General features: G+C 50.2%; 1 protein-coding gene across 1 annotated transcript in view; it reads left to right on the top strand.

Moving 5' to 3' along the window:
* The first annotated feature begins 11,221 nt into the window (after window positions 1–11,221).
* LMNB2 (lamin B2) overlaps window positions 11,222–16,220 on the top strand; it is a 32,149-nt gene continuing 27,150 nt past the window's right edge. Inside the window, exon 1 of the mRNA XM_074163995.1 lies at window positions 11,222–11,508. Coding sequence (XP_074020096.1) covers window positions 11,308–11,508 — 201 coding nt within the window. The 5' untranslated portion in view covers window positions 11,222–11,307. The remainder of the gene's footprint in view (window positions 11,509–16,220) is intronic.

Raw genomic sequence — 16,220 nt, 5'->3', positions numbered from 1 at the left:
TTGAGGCAGTCAGAGAGTCTAACCACTTTCTTTGGTGGTGGTTTATGAGTTAGGTTTAAGCATATTTTTAAACAAAACACTGCTTTGCACATCATAGGGTAATTTTCACATTGGTCCTTGGTTCTTCCAGATGAAGTAGTTTGAACCTGACTTTAAAGAAAACTCTGGTCTTGGTAAGTAAACTGGGGTCCAGTCAATATCCCCCAGAAGTATTTGGTAACTTGCAAGACTTTCCACAGCAAAATCAGAAGCCAGCAGCCTCTACTACCAAAGCCAGGAGAGCAAACAGCAGCCTAAATCCTTCTCCCGCCTCACCCCATAAGCAGGGGCAGCCGCGGCTCCGCTCGGGCCGTGGCCTTCCCCTCCGCAGCAGCACGTGTGCGTGGGCACACAGACACCTACAGAGAAGCCACGAAAACTGCACTCCTGAGAGAGGAGAAGCAGCGGTTCCATTATCACTACGTGTAACACCAATGAACAGGGAAGGCTCTGTGTATTCCTAATGTTGTATTTTGCGCAAAGGCCTCTTTCACAGCACAGGCACACTGCTAAACCCGTCACCCCTTCTCCCCGAGACCGGCATCTGTTCCCCCGTCCACCTGCTCCAGGAAAAAATGGAGAACAACCCCTGCCTGTTCCTTGGGGCTTCTGCGGAATGATGGTTTTCATCCACCTGCCTGCTCTGCCTGAGCAGGGGAACCATGTGCAGCTGCCCCTTCAGGCAGGCTGCTTCCATCTGCTGAAGGAAAGGATTTAACCCTTCCGGGGCTGCACTGGGCTTACAATGGTTGGGTTTTACAGTCTGGGCTAATCTACTTCACCACTGTGAAGGCATGGAATGCCTTACATTCGTATCCACTTCTGCAATTACAGGTGCTTCAGCTTTTTTCCCCCATTGTAAGTTGCTCAGCACTTCCAAGTGAAAAGGGTATGCTTGGTATTTCTGTCATTGAGAAACACTTTTCCTGCCTTCTTGAAGGGAACCGGCATAGAGGAGGACCTCAGTTTCCCCTGCAGCCGCTGTACTGGTGTATCACATGCTGCTTGTCCCCTGTGCCAGCGCACCTTGCAGTAGGACCGCAGTGACTGACTTGCATTCCTTTCCTACTGGCTGCTGTTGCTGGGATGGAAAGGTTTCACCCTTGGCAGGCAGGAAAGGCCATTTACAGCCCTAAAGTTTTCTCTCAAAATTAGCCAATGGCCAATGCTTTGCAATGGCCGAATGCCACATAGTTATGAATGGTTTCCATGGGGATGAGCCCACGCCCTGGTCCCTTGGTGGGCCAGTTGAGTGTCACTGCAGGCACAAGGAAGAAGGCTGGATGGTGTGGCTGGGGCAGAGAAGCTGCATTGCCCCTTTGGGCAGCACCGGGAGGCCAGATGGGCTCAGCCCAATCATCACTCCGTGACAGTGGGGTCTTGGCCTGTCCCAGCCACGAGGAGCCTCCTGGAGGGAGGCAGAAGCCCAGACTGGCATCTCAGTGGAGCCCATGAGAACCTCAAGGTTCAGACGGAGGCTTGGAGCTGGCCCTCATTTCTAGCTCAGTGGGTCCTTGGCCCTCCATGGCTTTCCTTTCCCTGGGCATGCTGTTCCAGACTGGGAGGAGCGCTGCTCCAGGCCCGGGGTGCAGCTCTCGGCTGTGCAGAAACGGGGCACGGGAAAAGGGGCTGCCAGCATGGGAGCCTGCGGGGAGGCCCTGGGGGTGCCCAGGACCCAGCTGTTGAAGAGGAGGTCAGAGGGGAAGGAGGGAGGGAGCAACACGGACGAGAGACACGGGCAGCAGTCACAGCCAGCGAACAGGACGATTGCTCCAAAGCACTGAGCCCTGTGCAGGGGCTGGGTAGGTGCTGCAGGGGAAGGAGGCACCTCCCCAGCTGCAGCATGCCTGTGTGGAGGATCCTTCACCCCTCCAACACAGGCCTCCCTGCAGCTCCGAGGTGACCTGCGCATGTACCTGAGCAGGCCCTGGTGCTTCTGGCAAGAGAAGCGAACTGGCACTATCCATGGATGGACACTGCCTGCCAGACCTGGTCCTGCTAAACAAGGGCATGTATCTTACCCACCCCAAGAGAGCTTTGACTGCCATACCCCGGGGGCAGTGAGAAGGCTCCAGCACAGAGGCTCCCCTTCATTTCTCCAGTGACCCATTCCAGAGGAGCAGCTGCATGTGCGCTGAGCCTCAGCTGCCTGCACCCTGTGCCACCAGACAGCTACGAAGCATTTTTACATGACTGACCTCATGGCACAGCATGTTTAGCAAAGGCTCTAACATCTCCCACTGCTTGCTTGCACGGATGGATTATCCTTGGAGGCTGGGGACATCTGCAGGGTCCAGAGCATACCTGTGACCTCCTGCAGGACAGAGAGCAGCCACTGGTTTGCAGAGGTCCTGAGGCCAAAGGAAGCCAGAAAAGCAGCGAGAATCATCCAATGGTTGAGGAAGATGGGGGGACTGCAAAGGGGAGGTCCTTCCCAGAGTGAGTTGTTTCAGAAGAAGACCCACCAACAGGCCAAGGATTGCAGGGACAACCCTGCAGGACTCTTTCCTGAGAAGAAGGGAGTAACGGGGGTATCCTCCTTCCAAGGAGGTGTCAGTCCTTCCTTGCACATATGCCAACAGGAGAGTCCTGTAGAAAGCAAATGGTGCTTTTGCTTTTACATGAGAAGGTATTTTTGACAAGAACGAACAGGAAAATTGGTCATGAATTGGTTGGTGTGGCCAGGGTACTGCCTGCTGTTGACACCAAAGGAGAAATGTGCAGTGTGGGGAGGAGAAAATTATTTGAATGAAAAAGTAAACAGAATTAAGAGATTTGTGTAAAGACAGAGAAAAGGCAAAGGGGTAAGCAGTCATAGCGTCCATGGGCGGCCCATGTAAATATAGGTTCTTCACACAGGATTTTTTCCTTGTGGGGGTCCTGCTTTCTGGTCATGCAGCCAAATGAATATGTCCTGACATTGGCTGAGCACCTTTGGGCACCTGAGGCGCACAGTCGCTACACTTGAAGGACTCCTTGCTCCTCGACAGAGGGTGGAGGTGTTCTCCCCTCTGGCCTCAGGCCAGTCCTGAAGACCCAACCCGGCCACTGGGAGTCTGGGTGGGGTGGCCACTGAACCAGAACCACTGAGCGAGGGATCCTCAAAATGTATTTGCTCAGCAGGAGGGGTGTAAGTGGGTGGATGGTGATTTCTATTCTGCAACACACAGGCATGACAGGCTTGCACAGAACAGAGCTTCTACCCCTCCAGACCAGTTCAGACCAGCACAGCATAGGCATGGGAAGAGAATGCTCACTTCCAGCCATCAGCATGCTGACTCCTGCAAGTGGCGGTTCATCTACGCAGCATCAGCTGTGCCTGTGGTGGTCCCCTACACGGATGCATCACTGACTTACCTCTTTACTGCTTTTTAAATTAAATTGTCAGTATAAGTTGCCCACGGCTTCATTAATCACATAGCCCCACACCAATCTCTCTGCCGTCCTCCCTACCTGAGGCCGTTTAGCAGTTTGCAGTTTCCCAACATTCATTGGCCTCCCACTCCAAACGTGTTATAAAATGCAAACCCAGCAACAACTGCATAATGGTTCATCAACTATTTCTTTACCATCCAGCAGATGCCAGATCAATCTCACTGGTTGAAGCTGAGCAGACAGCGTACAGGTCTCGCACATCAGGCAGGTGTTTTCAGGTAAACCAGTCTCCAAGCAACCACCAAAGGGGGTGCTAGACCCCAAGAAGGCATCAAGAACACATCCACATGTGCCACGGGGGTTGCACACACCTGCACTGGGCTGTATGCACCGCAGCAGGGGGATTATGCCTGAAGCTAGTGTCTCTGCTAATGGTGTGAGTAAATGCCCAGAGACTGATGAAGCCCTGAACCAATTATGATGGCAGTATCACTGACCCCTTCGGAGCACCTGTCCGCACTGCTGAGAGTGACAAGGAAGAACACCGTGCTGGTAAACTGAGGCAATCTTTCCTGAGGTACTGAGGGAGAACTGGCCTGGTTTCGTTGGAGCATGGGAAGAACTGTCAGCTAGCGAATTCTTGTCATTTACTAGTTCTCTGCAGGTTGGAAAGCTCAATACTTTGAACTCACCAGTTATTTCTCTGCATTCCATGGAGTTATACATAATCTTTTGCACTTGAGGGAGTTCAGAGGTTCAGTCAGAGCAGGCCCAGCTTTGAGATTCCTGCCCTTGGGTGGATTACCCACCGGCATCTCTCCAGCCCCCACCGTGCAATGGCCCCAGTCTTTCCAGGGGGCAAACCTGCCTCCCACTGTTCCCACTGCACCACGCAGGGCCACGCTGAGGCGGGTCTTCCTTTTACATGCAAGATATCTGCAAACACGGTGGAAACAAATTAAATCCTACAAAGCTATGATATTCTCATACTCAGAAATGCAGTTTAGCAGCGTTGAGGTAGCCTGCAAATATCTCTGTCAATCTAAAGCTTCTCATTTGCTGTAGCTCCTGCTCATTTACTCCATCCAAGCAAATCTCATTCATGGCTGCCCGAAACATCTGATTCTTGCATCTATCTACCCCCCCACACCCACAGCGCATTGGTGGTAGACAAAGAAGTGACATGATGCTGCTGGCCTTCAAAATCCTGCACACAGCAGAGGCTGTGGGAGACCAGGGCAAGGCAGGGTCTCTCCCGGTTCCTACAGTCAGGTGCCAAACTCAAAACAGCAAACGGCTTCCTGTTGTATGTTCTGGTGTAGTCAGAGCTGTCCCTCATGTTAAGGACATGCAGCTCCAACACAAGTGTGAACGGAGCCTGCGTTCCAGCACTTCTCTGTTGTCACCAGCTGTGCACTGGAAAAATGTTTTCCAATGAGACAGATGCATTGATAGGAGCTGAAAGCCAGGTCCACAGAGCTGCTCCACAAAGATCAAGACATGCAGACATTAACTGAGTAATCTTCACGCAAGATTTCATAGCAATCATGCTTAGCTTCATCGCAAAATTATTATAAAGCCTGATAAATTATCTTTCGTAAAATACTTTGAGATCTTGGGTGGAGCACACTTTGGAATTGCAGAAAGCATTCCTTTCATCTCCTTTATTAATCATGTAATGTGGATGAGAGAGATTGATCCCATGCACATACCTCTTTATTTCCATATACCTGTCTTCTTCCCTTTCACATACTTTTACTCTGTAAACTTCACCTTTGACAGAGGCTCCGTCTTAAGGACTCTCAGCACTCCCAGATACATGCAGCATTTCTCCCATTAAGGTGCACAACGGGCTAAGTATCTTTCAAAGGGGAGTCAAAGGTTTCTGCTTCCACCTTTCTTTGCTAAAAGCTGAGCTCCTATCACACTGGGTGTTTGTTTGTTTTCGTTAACAGAATAAAATCGAAATCCTAATCCATCCCAGTGAGACCGGGAGGGAGGCTGCCCCAGCCTGGCCAGAGATGAGGTACATAAAAGGTTACTGCAGTTGCTGGAGGGAAATACGTAAATAGCTCTATGGTGATGGGCGCTGAGCCAGCTGCCGTTGGGCTGCGGATTTGAAAATTAGGCGCCAAATGGCTGTTTTGAAAAAAAACGCTGGATTTGTTTTCATTAGCCTGGAGACCAATGCCAAGTTTTATACAATAGCAGCACGGGGGTGTGAGCGCTCCGTGCTCCCCTCCCACAGCTCCACCGGAGTATCAGTGATCTCAGTGATTCTGGGAGCAGAGCTGGGATTGCTCCTGGCTCATAAAGCTTTATGAACGCGGAGGAGCTGCATTTCAGAGCCAGTCCCCACCCTCCTCCACTACACTCTGCCACACAGCTAAAAGATCAGGGGCTTGCTCATGTTTTGAGGGAACCTGAGCTCCACGGAGCGCTGAGAACCTGGGGCTGCCCCAGCAGGCTGCACAGGAGTCTCTTTATCTTTGGATCGCTGAAAGTACAACTAGAATGAAATTCAGTTCTGTGTATGAAAGTTGAAACTCATAATGTTAGAGATTATTGGCCCAATATTTCATTAAAGGTGATATGAATAACCCCTTCCTTAGATCTTATTTACCTATATAAATAGCAGCTGGGTACGCACACAAACGCCCATGGCTCCATCTCCATAGACTCCCAGGCTGCCAGCAGCCTGACTAGAAGGAAACGGTGATATTGTTCCTACTTGCCCACCTCATCTGTTTTCAGTGGTGTTTTCACAGTGTTTTATTGCCAAGAAATCTGTCTTCCTACTACTTCGGAAGAGTTCCTGAGCTCTGGGGAGGCAGTGAGGGGAAGACTGTAACTGATGCTTGGCTGAAGGCTGTGGTGCATCACACACCGCAGCACTCCCTTTGCCTGATCCAGGCTGCAAAGGAGTTGTACTGTGGAAAGCTTCTCCATTGCTCATGTGTCACAGACCTGGCTCTTTTTTAGCATGTGGTATTAGAAGCAAATGTCTAGAAAAGTGATGAAGTGGAATTGTGGAAAGTTGAGGAGCCCTGAGCTCTGTTCCCCCCTCCTCTTCCCCCTTTCCTCCCAGCTTCTTCCATTGCCACTTCTCTGTTGAGACGGGGGGAAAATATGAGAGGGTTTTAAAATGAAATTCTCATTTCTTTCTGGTCACATGAGACTAGGGTCTGGTTCTAGTACAAGAGTCTAAAGGGCAACCCAGGCCCTCCTGACCATGAAAGTCACTCGCCTTCCTGCCACAAAGGGATAAACAATCCCAATCACAGACCTGAATTCTCCTGCCCAGGCTTGGTTAACACTTCCCCCAGTGTGATACAGGTTGAATTCTGCCTCAGTAAGCAGGTAAATGCTATAGCAGAAGAATATTATTATTATTTAAGGCTCCTGTCAAACACTATCTGCCTGGAATTAGAAATAAATACGCCCTCTACTCATCACAGCATGGTGTCTTCTCTTGAAAAAAAATCCTTGTTCTACGTACAGTCTTCTGTCTCTTTGCTTTAATCCCACACTTGTGCACTGTGTTCCTTTTTGCTCTTTTTTACATGCCTCTTAGCAAACTTTCTCATAGCAGATGAAGATCTCATGCATGACACATGGCGTACTATTAATTTTCTCCACTTTCATGCTTTCTGTCCCGACACTGCTAGAAGCAATTTTATTCAATGAAAGCTGAAATTCTGGAACAGAAATCTGCGCTGAGGTCTGAGTGCTTCTTCCAGACTTGGACTCATCACTAATGCTGAGCTGGATTGAATTTGGACTGATAGGAAAATGTTTTGTGCTACATGTTCAATCTTTGCCCCTTCCTGAAATTAATGAAAATATCTGAGACAATTGATTAAATATTGACAGGCTGTTCAGAGTGAGATAAGGAATGTGAGGCAGATGGGAAGTTAGGCAACTACAGAAAAGGCAGAAATAATCCAGCTATTACAGGCATACAAATAATCAAGTGTAGAATAAGAAAGGGGAGGGCATGGCAACAGCTGCTGAGAAACTAAAGCAGTTGAGATAGGAAATAGCACTGGAAATCCTGCGTCCCCAGATTTGTGAAAACGTCAGAGTCATTATGAAATCCCAGACAGTGTCAGAAAACTCGTTACACCCAACTGTACAGGAAACTGGTCAACGACTGAGAAGATGCTCTGCATCAAAGGATACGCGATGTCTTCCTTTGTCTTTACTATGTACTGTAATCCCTTCATTTATCTGATGGGAGAAGCACACTGCTGTCTGTGTTCTCTGACATCCCCAAAAATTATCCTTATCCTTCCCAGGCAGTCAGATATGTTGCAAGTACCTTTGAGCTAGAGACTTAGCCCAGGGCACTTCCAAGTTTCTGGCTTTATATCAAGATGAAACCTGTCCATGCACTAGCTTTTCCTGTGCTCTGCTTTCCACACGGAGTGAAGCTGGGGGGGTGTGAGCCTTGGTGTGCTCCCAACGGGCTCCCAATCTGGAAAGCCCAGGGAAGGCAGCCCCGGGGATTGCCACAGCCCTCTGCCACCCCAGTCAGGTAAGGCTGATACGTCCCTAGATGTCCCTTTGTTAGGCACTAAATAATTGTGTCCTGGGCAAACAAATCAAATCTTGTGAAAGCAGAGATGGAGTTTATTATAAAATTGTTTTGGGTAGCAGTGAACTGTCAAGGTCCTTAATGAAAACAACACTGACTGGTTCAGTAGTAACCTATATCACCAGAGCCATCCAAGAGGACCAGCATTCGAGCAGACACTAATTCCACAACTAAAGCAGGCATCGTACTCCCTGGAAAGTACAGTTGGCAAGTGGGCTCTCAGCTTTTGCACTTCACCTCCTCCCTCGACTCTTTCCTCTCCCCAAACTGCTCTCTTCTTTTTAGCAGAGAGAGGAAAAGTGATCATACGTGTTCAGTTAACAGGGAGAGGAAACTGGTGACAAGGATGAAAGTGTGCACGTTCTGGTTACTGCTATAGAAAGGGACCTTCTAAAAAATGTAGAAAATATTAGGTATTATTAGTGAGGCCTATTTCAGGAAGTATGTTTAGAAAAAAAGATTTTACTGCAAGACAGTTGATACCAACCCTATAAAAATAACTGGTAACATTAGAAGGCAAGAAAACCCAACCCAAACCAAACCAAACTAAAACAAACACCAAACTGAAAATCAAACCCTTGACACAGTTTCTAAACCATTATCTAAAAAATCTGATGGACAAAATAATGGGGGAGTTTGGGCTAAACTTCATGAACAAAGGGGATTTATATCTGAATTACATTATCAATCAAAATAAAGCAGTAAGTTTAAAGGAATTTCCAAAGTATGACACATGCACAGAGTATCACCTCAAATCACAAGAGAAGAAATGAGCGAACCCCAAAATGCTTATACTGAGTTTCAGCATTCCTAAAATATATTTTTTTTTGTTGGCTTAACGTGACCAAAGCTTATAACTGGCATTCCACGAATTTGCTGGTGCTGGAAACGGCACGTTGGGAGAGATGAAGTCCGTCGTGCCGCGGTGCCAGCGGAAGGCAGCGATGTTCCCGGAGGCCCAGCACCGCCTCGGCGGGGCCGGGGCCGGGCCCCCCCGGCAGCGCGTGGGTCACGGTTTGCAGCCGGGCGCCAAGATTCAAAAAACGCCGCGTGCTCCAGCGACAAAGGGCCGGGGCGGCGGGGCCGGGGCCGGGGCCGGGGCCGGGGGGGGAGGGGGCGCGGCACCGGCCGCAGCTCGCCGGGACTTGTAGTCTCTGCTCTCCCCGCCTTCTCCAGAGACATTCCTAGAATCATAGAATATGTCATAGAATCGTTCAGGTTGGAAAAGACCCTTGGCATCATCGAGTCCAACCAGCAACCCTACTCTAAAAGTTCTCCCCTACACCGTATCCCCCAGCATCGCATCTAAACGGCTCTTAAACACATTCCGGGATGGTGACTCAACCCCCTCCCTGGGCAGCCTCTTCCAGTGTCTGACCACTCTTTCTGTGAAGAATTTTTTCCTTCGGGGCAGAAACAACTTGAATTCTTCCAAAAAGCAGGGTTTGGCGCGGAGCTGTATGTCACGTTATCAGCTGTCACCGATACAGGTCTGATAACGGCGGCCTCCAGCCAGGTGGCTGTGGCAGTGCCCACAGAAGGGGCGCATGTTCTGATCCATGGGGTGCTCTCACTGGAGCCATCCTTCATAACTTCCCCCCGGGTGACCCACTGGCAGCCCGGCGTCACGGTGCAGGGTCCCTGCGTCACGGTGGGGGTGTCCCCATCCTCAGGTCTCAGCAGGAGACAGAGGGGCCAAGGGGGCCCGTGCATTCCCTGGGGAGATGGTGGCCCAGCCTGGTGGGACAGGCACTCTGTCCTCTGCAGAGGAAGCCAGGACAACCCTTTTCATAGTGGATGCATATTTTTAAATAAATACAACCTACCATGTACACGGATCAGCCGCTAAAGATGCATGGTGATGGCACGAGGGACTTAGAGCTATTTGCCAACAAGGGTATTGAGCATCCAGAATTCCTGGATTTATTCCGAGGTTTTCCAGTCTGAGGTGTACTCTATATTAGGATCCCAGGTGCTCTGATGTGAGGATTGTATAGCTTCTGTTTTGAGGATAAACCCATTTGCACCCATTTGTTCAAACTGGCTCCCCAAGTTTCTTTCCGTATTTTCTCACTCTCGTTCCCGTTTCTCTGCCTGGGTCTGTCCTCCTCCTCATGCACATTCCTTGCATTATGCTCATGCTGCTTTTTTAATTTGATGTCCATGTGTATGGATGACAGACTTTGAATCTCTTTTTTCTGCTTCTTGGGCAGAAGATCTCCCTTTCCTCAGCCTTCCCTGGTAGCCAAAAGACACTACAGCAGTAAGGGCTTTTCAGCCTCCAAAGTTTCGGGACACAAGGAATCAGCTCATGGGAATGGTAATCCAGTCTATCCCTGTTAACGTGCAAGGACTGCCAGAAGTTGGGGTGTATTCAGTAAAAATACATTTTGGGGAAAATAATCTCCAAACCTTTAGGAAGGGAAAGCTTCCCAGTGGATTTTAGTTCAAAATTTGGCTGCGTTCCCAGGGACAGCAAGAGGATTTCAGGAGAGCGCCCTTGAACCGCCTGATCAGACTGGCATCTCAGTAAAGAAATTTCTAAAATCTGCAAAACAGCACTCCCAAATATTCACCCTTGGAAACAGCTGATGGGTGTTTTTTCTGAGACTCACCCCCCAGTTCAGGCAAACCTCAGGTCCCTGGCCTATGGAACATCGCTGCCAGCAGCCAAGCGGGCCAACTCCATGCACAGCGCAAGCCGTGTTTTGGACATCTGGTGTGAAAATACACCCTGCGAGAGGAACACCATGCCAGTGCCCGTCACCCGGTGGGCACCAGCGTCACTCTCCTGTGTACCTGGTGACCCAGGGCGTGGGGCAGAGGCCGGGGGCTCCCGGCAGGGCGGGGACCCGCGGGGTGACCCGCACCCACCAGCCCCAGGAGCAGCTGCTGGCCGCGGTGGAGCCTGTGAGGAGCAGTCCTAGCGGGCAGCTCTTGGCCCTCCCGGCTTTATTACAAAAAAAAACACCCTTGCCTTCAAGATTGGCCTCTCACTCTTTACTCACGCTTTATTCACGCTCGCGGCCGCCTACTTTTGTATTTTAATAGGCGGCACAAGCCACGCTTTTGGATGCGGAGCAGCCTCGGGCCCGCCGGGCAGCTCACAAAATAGAGGGCGGCCGCGACTACATCTCCCGGCGCGCCCTGCGGCGCGGCCATCTCGGCGCCGAGACTCCATTTCCCAGGCGGCGCGGCGGCAGGGGAGGCGATGTCCGCCATCTTACTGCTGCCTCCTCCCACGGTGCGGCGGGATTGAATGAGCCCGCTGCCCGCCCGCCCGCGAATTGAGCGCCATGTCAGGCACCCCGAGCCGCGGCACCCCCGGCGGGACCCCGCTGTCGCCGACTCGCATCTCCCGACTGCAGGAGAAGGAGGAGCTGCGGCAGCTCAATGACCGCCTGGCCGTTTACATCGACCGTGTGCGGGCGCTGGAGCTGGAGAATGACCGGCTGCTGCTGAAGATCTCCGAGAAGGAGGAGGTCACCACCCGGGAGGTACGGTCCAGGGCGGCCTGCTGGCTCTCGCCCGCGGCTCCGCGGCGGGGGGGGGGGGGAGGGCGAGCGGCGGCGGCCCGCTGGAGGCGTTTCCCGCTCTGTCCCAGGGAGCGGGCCCGCGGCCCAGGGGCTCGACCGACCGGGTCCCGCGGAGCGCGCTGTGGCGTTTCCGCGCGGCCGCCGGCTCGGCGGCGCCATGCGCGGCCCGCCGCGCCGCTCCCGCTGGGCTCCGGCCTCGGCGAGGGGCGCCCCAGGGCAGCGGGCTCCGCGGTGCCCGGCCGCTGGCCTCGGGACTGAGGGCGAGAGCTGCGGGGGCCGGCCAGAACTTCGGGCGGGGGGGCGTCGTGGAGACGCGGCGCCTGCTGTGTCCGTGTGGCCCCTCGGCGGCTGCCAGAGGGGCTTGCTGGGCTTGGGGGGGGGGGTGTCTGCTGGTGACACGGTGGAGGCGGCTCGGGCCGGGATCGCCACCGAGTGAAAATTCGGCACCCGGAGCGGTGCCGGTGCCGTTGGCGGGAGCGGGCCTGGCGGCGGCCGGCCCAGCCGGGGAGCGGCTCCGGGCGGCGAGGCGGGCGCGGCGCTCCGCTGGCCGGTGGCGGCGATGGGAGTCGCAGGGACCCAGCGTATCTCGGGCGGGGAGAGGTGGCGGCACGGAGCACCCCGTTCCCGGGGAACCTCCGGGTCTTGATGTCGGTCTCACCCGCTGCGGACCGCTTCTTCGCCGTAGTTTGTAGCGTAAGTCGGTGTATTGGACCCCGTGCTGAGCACACGCGTCCTGTGAGTTCTGTCAACCTGGGCGTTACTTTTTCTTTATAGTCACTGTCCTGACGGCTGATGAGATGAAAAACGTGACAGGGTTTGGACTAACTTTGCTTCTCACCAGAGAAAATCTCTCCTAGTCCCCGCAAATGCCAGGAATCAAATCCTTTTAGCGTGAACTACGCCTTGCTGACGGTACCCATCATGGGAGGGCAGCTGGTCCGCTTCCTGTGATCTTGGCGGCAAAACTGGCTGATCCTTTTTCTAAGCCATGTTTTGCTTTTCCCTCTTCTGTTGTATCTGCTTTCCCTCTCCTTCCCATATGGAGGAAGGATGTAGTCAGTGACACAGCTGGGGACAGTCCCACCCATACACCCAGCCCAACCCCCCCCTACTCTATCTGTTGGAGACAGTCTGCAAGGTACGGTGTCCCTCTTCTGAGATTAAGTTAAACTTGTGGAAAGCCTAGAGTGTAACTAGTGTTGGATTGCTTTGCCACTGTGTAGGCTTCTCCCCCCCCTTTAAGGGTCTGGTTTGATGATGCTAGGGGTGATAGGAGGAGGGTATGAATTAATTTCTTTTAAGCAGACCAGATAGGATAGTGGCTTGTTTTGGGAGTGGTTGCCCTGCCTGCAATCAGTGTACGCCCGAGATTCAAGTACCTTAAAGTATGCTTGTACCACTTAATGATATATTATAACTTCCATGTTTTCAAAATAACTAGGTATTTCTAAACATAAAACACGGCTACATCACTTGTCCTATGTGAAATCATACTATAAAAAAAAATAACCATGTGTGGTTCAGGGAGCTTTAAAGTTGTAGATTGCTGGAGGCTAGAAGGAGTATGCATTTTAAATATAGAAGGCAGAAAGTAATTCTATTGACAACAAACATAAAAAAGAGTAAGAACAGGACAAGCAGAAAACATAGATATAATCTCACTAGATTTTTAATATGACCATAAACTGTCTCCTAGTAGTTGTTCTGTGTATTACCAATTCTGGAAAAATACTCTGATGCAGTAATCAGAAAAGAAACTTGAGGACTTTGATATAAATATCCTAATTACTTTGCCCTTGAGCTTTCCCTCTTCACAAAAGGCCTAATTCTTAGATATATCCCAACAAACTTTGTCAGGATTCCTCAAGCTCTTCTTTGACATGTCAGAGACAATATAAGGTACTTCAGCGGGTCTCTGGACCACATTTGTTAAATGCTTCCCCCATCCCGTTAGGATAGCTTATTTATTCTTTACATATGTCCAGAAAAGGAGACTTTGTAGTCTTGTTGTTTTGATCCAGGATAGTGGACAGTGATTTAGGACTGTGGGAACAGTAAAACTTGAGATGGCTGTCAGATCTTGGGTTTACTGGAATGAGAGAATCCTGTCCTTTCAGGATCAATCTAGTAAACTGGATGTTCTGCTGACAATACAGTTGTTACAGTGCTAGAATTTGTGTTCATAAAATGATTTGGCTTAGCATGAAATAAGATATTAATTAAAAATAAGCCCTCCAAACCCCACAGCCCAAAAAACCAAACAAACCCCAAAGCAACTCTAATTTCCGTGTAGAAGCACAGCTAAGCGTAGTCCAGTGATGCTGACATACCATTCTGGCTACATTGTTATATCTTTGTATGAGCTCTACATGCTTAAAATAGACTATTTTCTCGTCCCAGGGTGTTCAAGATGAAAATTCTCCTTGGTTGTTCTCAACTGTGTGTAAATTTGACTCTGTTCTGGGTTTTTTTTGTGGTGGTTTTTTTTTTTTTTTTTAGCTGTCTAAATATTTTAATATTTTTGGCTTATCTCTGGTAGTGACAGAGAACAACATCTGCCACCATGGTAAATGGAATGATGTGTGTTGTGAGAGGGCAAGCAGGAGTAACTGCTCACCAGTGGGCTCTGACACCTGAGACTTTATGGACCCACCACCTGTTCTCAAGGCAAACGGGAGGTTGGGGATTGCTATGACAAGCAGTAGACAGGAGCATGGTTTCATGAGAAAGATGTTTGTCCATTGCTTGTCACTCCAGTATCCCACAGTGACCATGTCTAAGAACGGGGCTGGGGTGAGACCGTTACTGACATTCTCTCCCCCCGCCCCTGCGTGCATGGGAACATTTCTCATCTTGTTTCAAAGCTCTGGATTAGGGGAATATCCTCTAGATGAGAGAAGTTTTGCTGATGCTTTTCAGGCAAGGAACATAGTCACTGTTCTGCCAGAGACTCTTAAATCATCAGCTGATCAGGATGGTCTTTCTTCCTTGTTGTTTTAATCACCAACCCACAGAAGATAGGAAAAAAAAGCGGCCACCTCCTCTGTTGGGCAATCTCCTTAGTTTTACAGACCACAGCTGCATCATGGCCTTGGAATAAAAACTCCTGTTGTTCTTTAAGGAACACAGGGCTGCCACCTCTTAACAGCAGAGAAGAGGAACTTTGCTGAAGTTGAGATTCATCTCTAGTCCTCCACTAATTGTAGCCCTTCTTCCTGCTCTCCCTAACCCTATCCAATGCTCCTCTATCTTTATTTGTATGCAGTAGGCCTCTAGAGAAATAAATATGTATACAGTAAGCCCTCAGAAAAATACAAAAATATGTTTTGCCTGTGTAGCTGGGAGAACCTATAAATGTTCTCATTCTTTCTCTGCGTAAATCCACTTGTGGAGTTTAGCCAATGACAGAAGAGAAATTTAGCTCCTCCCCTGTTTTTTCTACCTCCCTAGTATAGGACTAATGCTGTTCTCACTGCGGTGGGGTCATTGTTACAATAACCTAATTTGTGAGGATGGGAGGGGAAATTCTGGAAGGACTAAGAGGAAGGGAGTCCTGGAGCTGTCCTCATTTCACTTTCTAATAACTCCCTGTGCCCCCCTGTAGTGCAGCCTTCCAAAAAAGATGTTTTGGTGGTCATGGGAGCAGTTACTACGCTGTTGTGAGGACATCCCTCTGTTCTCACCCACAGAAAGGAGTAGGGAGAAAAAAAAGAGACGATCCCTGGGAGCCTGAGCCACTGAAAGCAATTGCCCTTGTGACAAAAATCAGTGTCTACAGGGGGTTCCCTCTTCACCTATGTCTTCCCAGCTCAGTGGGTGTGATTGCAGGTGGCTGCAATCTGGTATGTCACAGCCATCAGAACTTTCATTGTAGTCTCACCTGGTCTCAGCTTATCTGCCAGCACTGCGGCTATTTTCCCCTTTGTGTGCACTGTGTGTAGTAACCAGAACAATTGTCATGACCAGGTCTGGTGTTGCCCAGTTGCCACCTGCAAAATACATATTCAGGTGCTGCTGTGGATGGTGGGTCACTCAAGACTTGGAGCCTCCAAGACATGGGGTTAAATGATCTTCTGGCACTATAGACATCTGGGAGGTGATGGTGGTGATACGCAACCCACATCTATGTTGTTCTTAAGAACTTGACCGATGTTCTTGTCTGAGCCATAGTCAACTGGCAGTCCTTCATCGATCCATAATTGGTGAATAAGAACATATTGAGCCACACCTGGTGGGAATACACCTATGTCTTGCACGTTAATGCATGTTAATGAGATCAATGTTTCATCGCCAAATTTGTCTGGACTCACTTGTGGTTGGATGGGGCATGCATCTTGCCTAGCATATAGTTCATTGCCTTCTTGGCACGTTCCATGTGTCTTCATTGAGTGGCGTCTTGCAGCTTTTCTCAAATGATTGCTGTAGGAGTGTCTGTGTTCATGCGTCTATCCTTGAGCTACACGGTGAGTTTGTAGAGTGCTCCTAGTACAGGCTGGTATATTAAAGAGGATCCAGCAGTCCTGCCTTTCAGACTGTGCTATGGAAACATCTCTATTTTCTTGTTCTCCGCATGCTCTATTTCCTTGTCACCTGTGTTGCCCAATTACAAACTTGCAGGCTCTTTTGCCACCAAAAGAGGAAAAAAAGTGAAAGCACATTCATAGTGAAATTTG

The sequence above is a fragment of the Numenius arquata genome, chromosome 25, assembly GCF_964106895.1.
Source record: "Numenius arquata chromosome 25, bNumArq3.hap1.1, whole genome shotgun sequence".
In the NCBI taxonomy this organism is placed as follows: Eukaryota; Metazoa; Chordata; class Aves; order Charadriiformes; family Scolopacidae; genus Numenius; species Numenius arquata.
The sequence above is the reverse complement of the archived record's forward strand: the minus strand, read 5'-3'. Positions and strand labels throughout refer to the sequence as shown.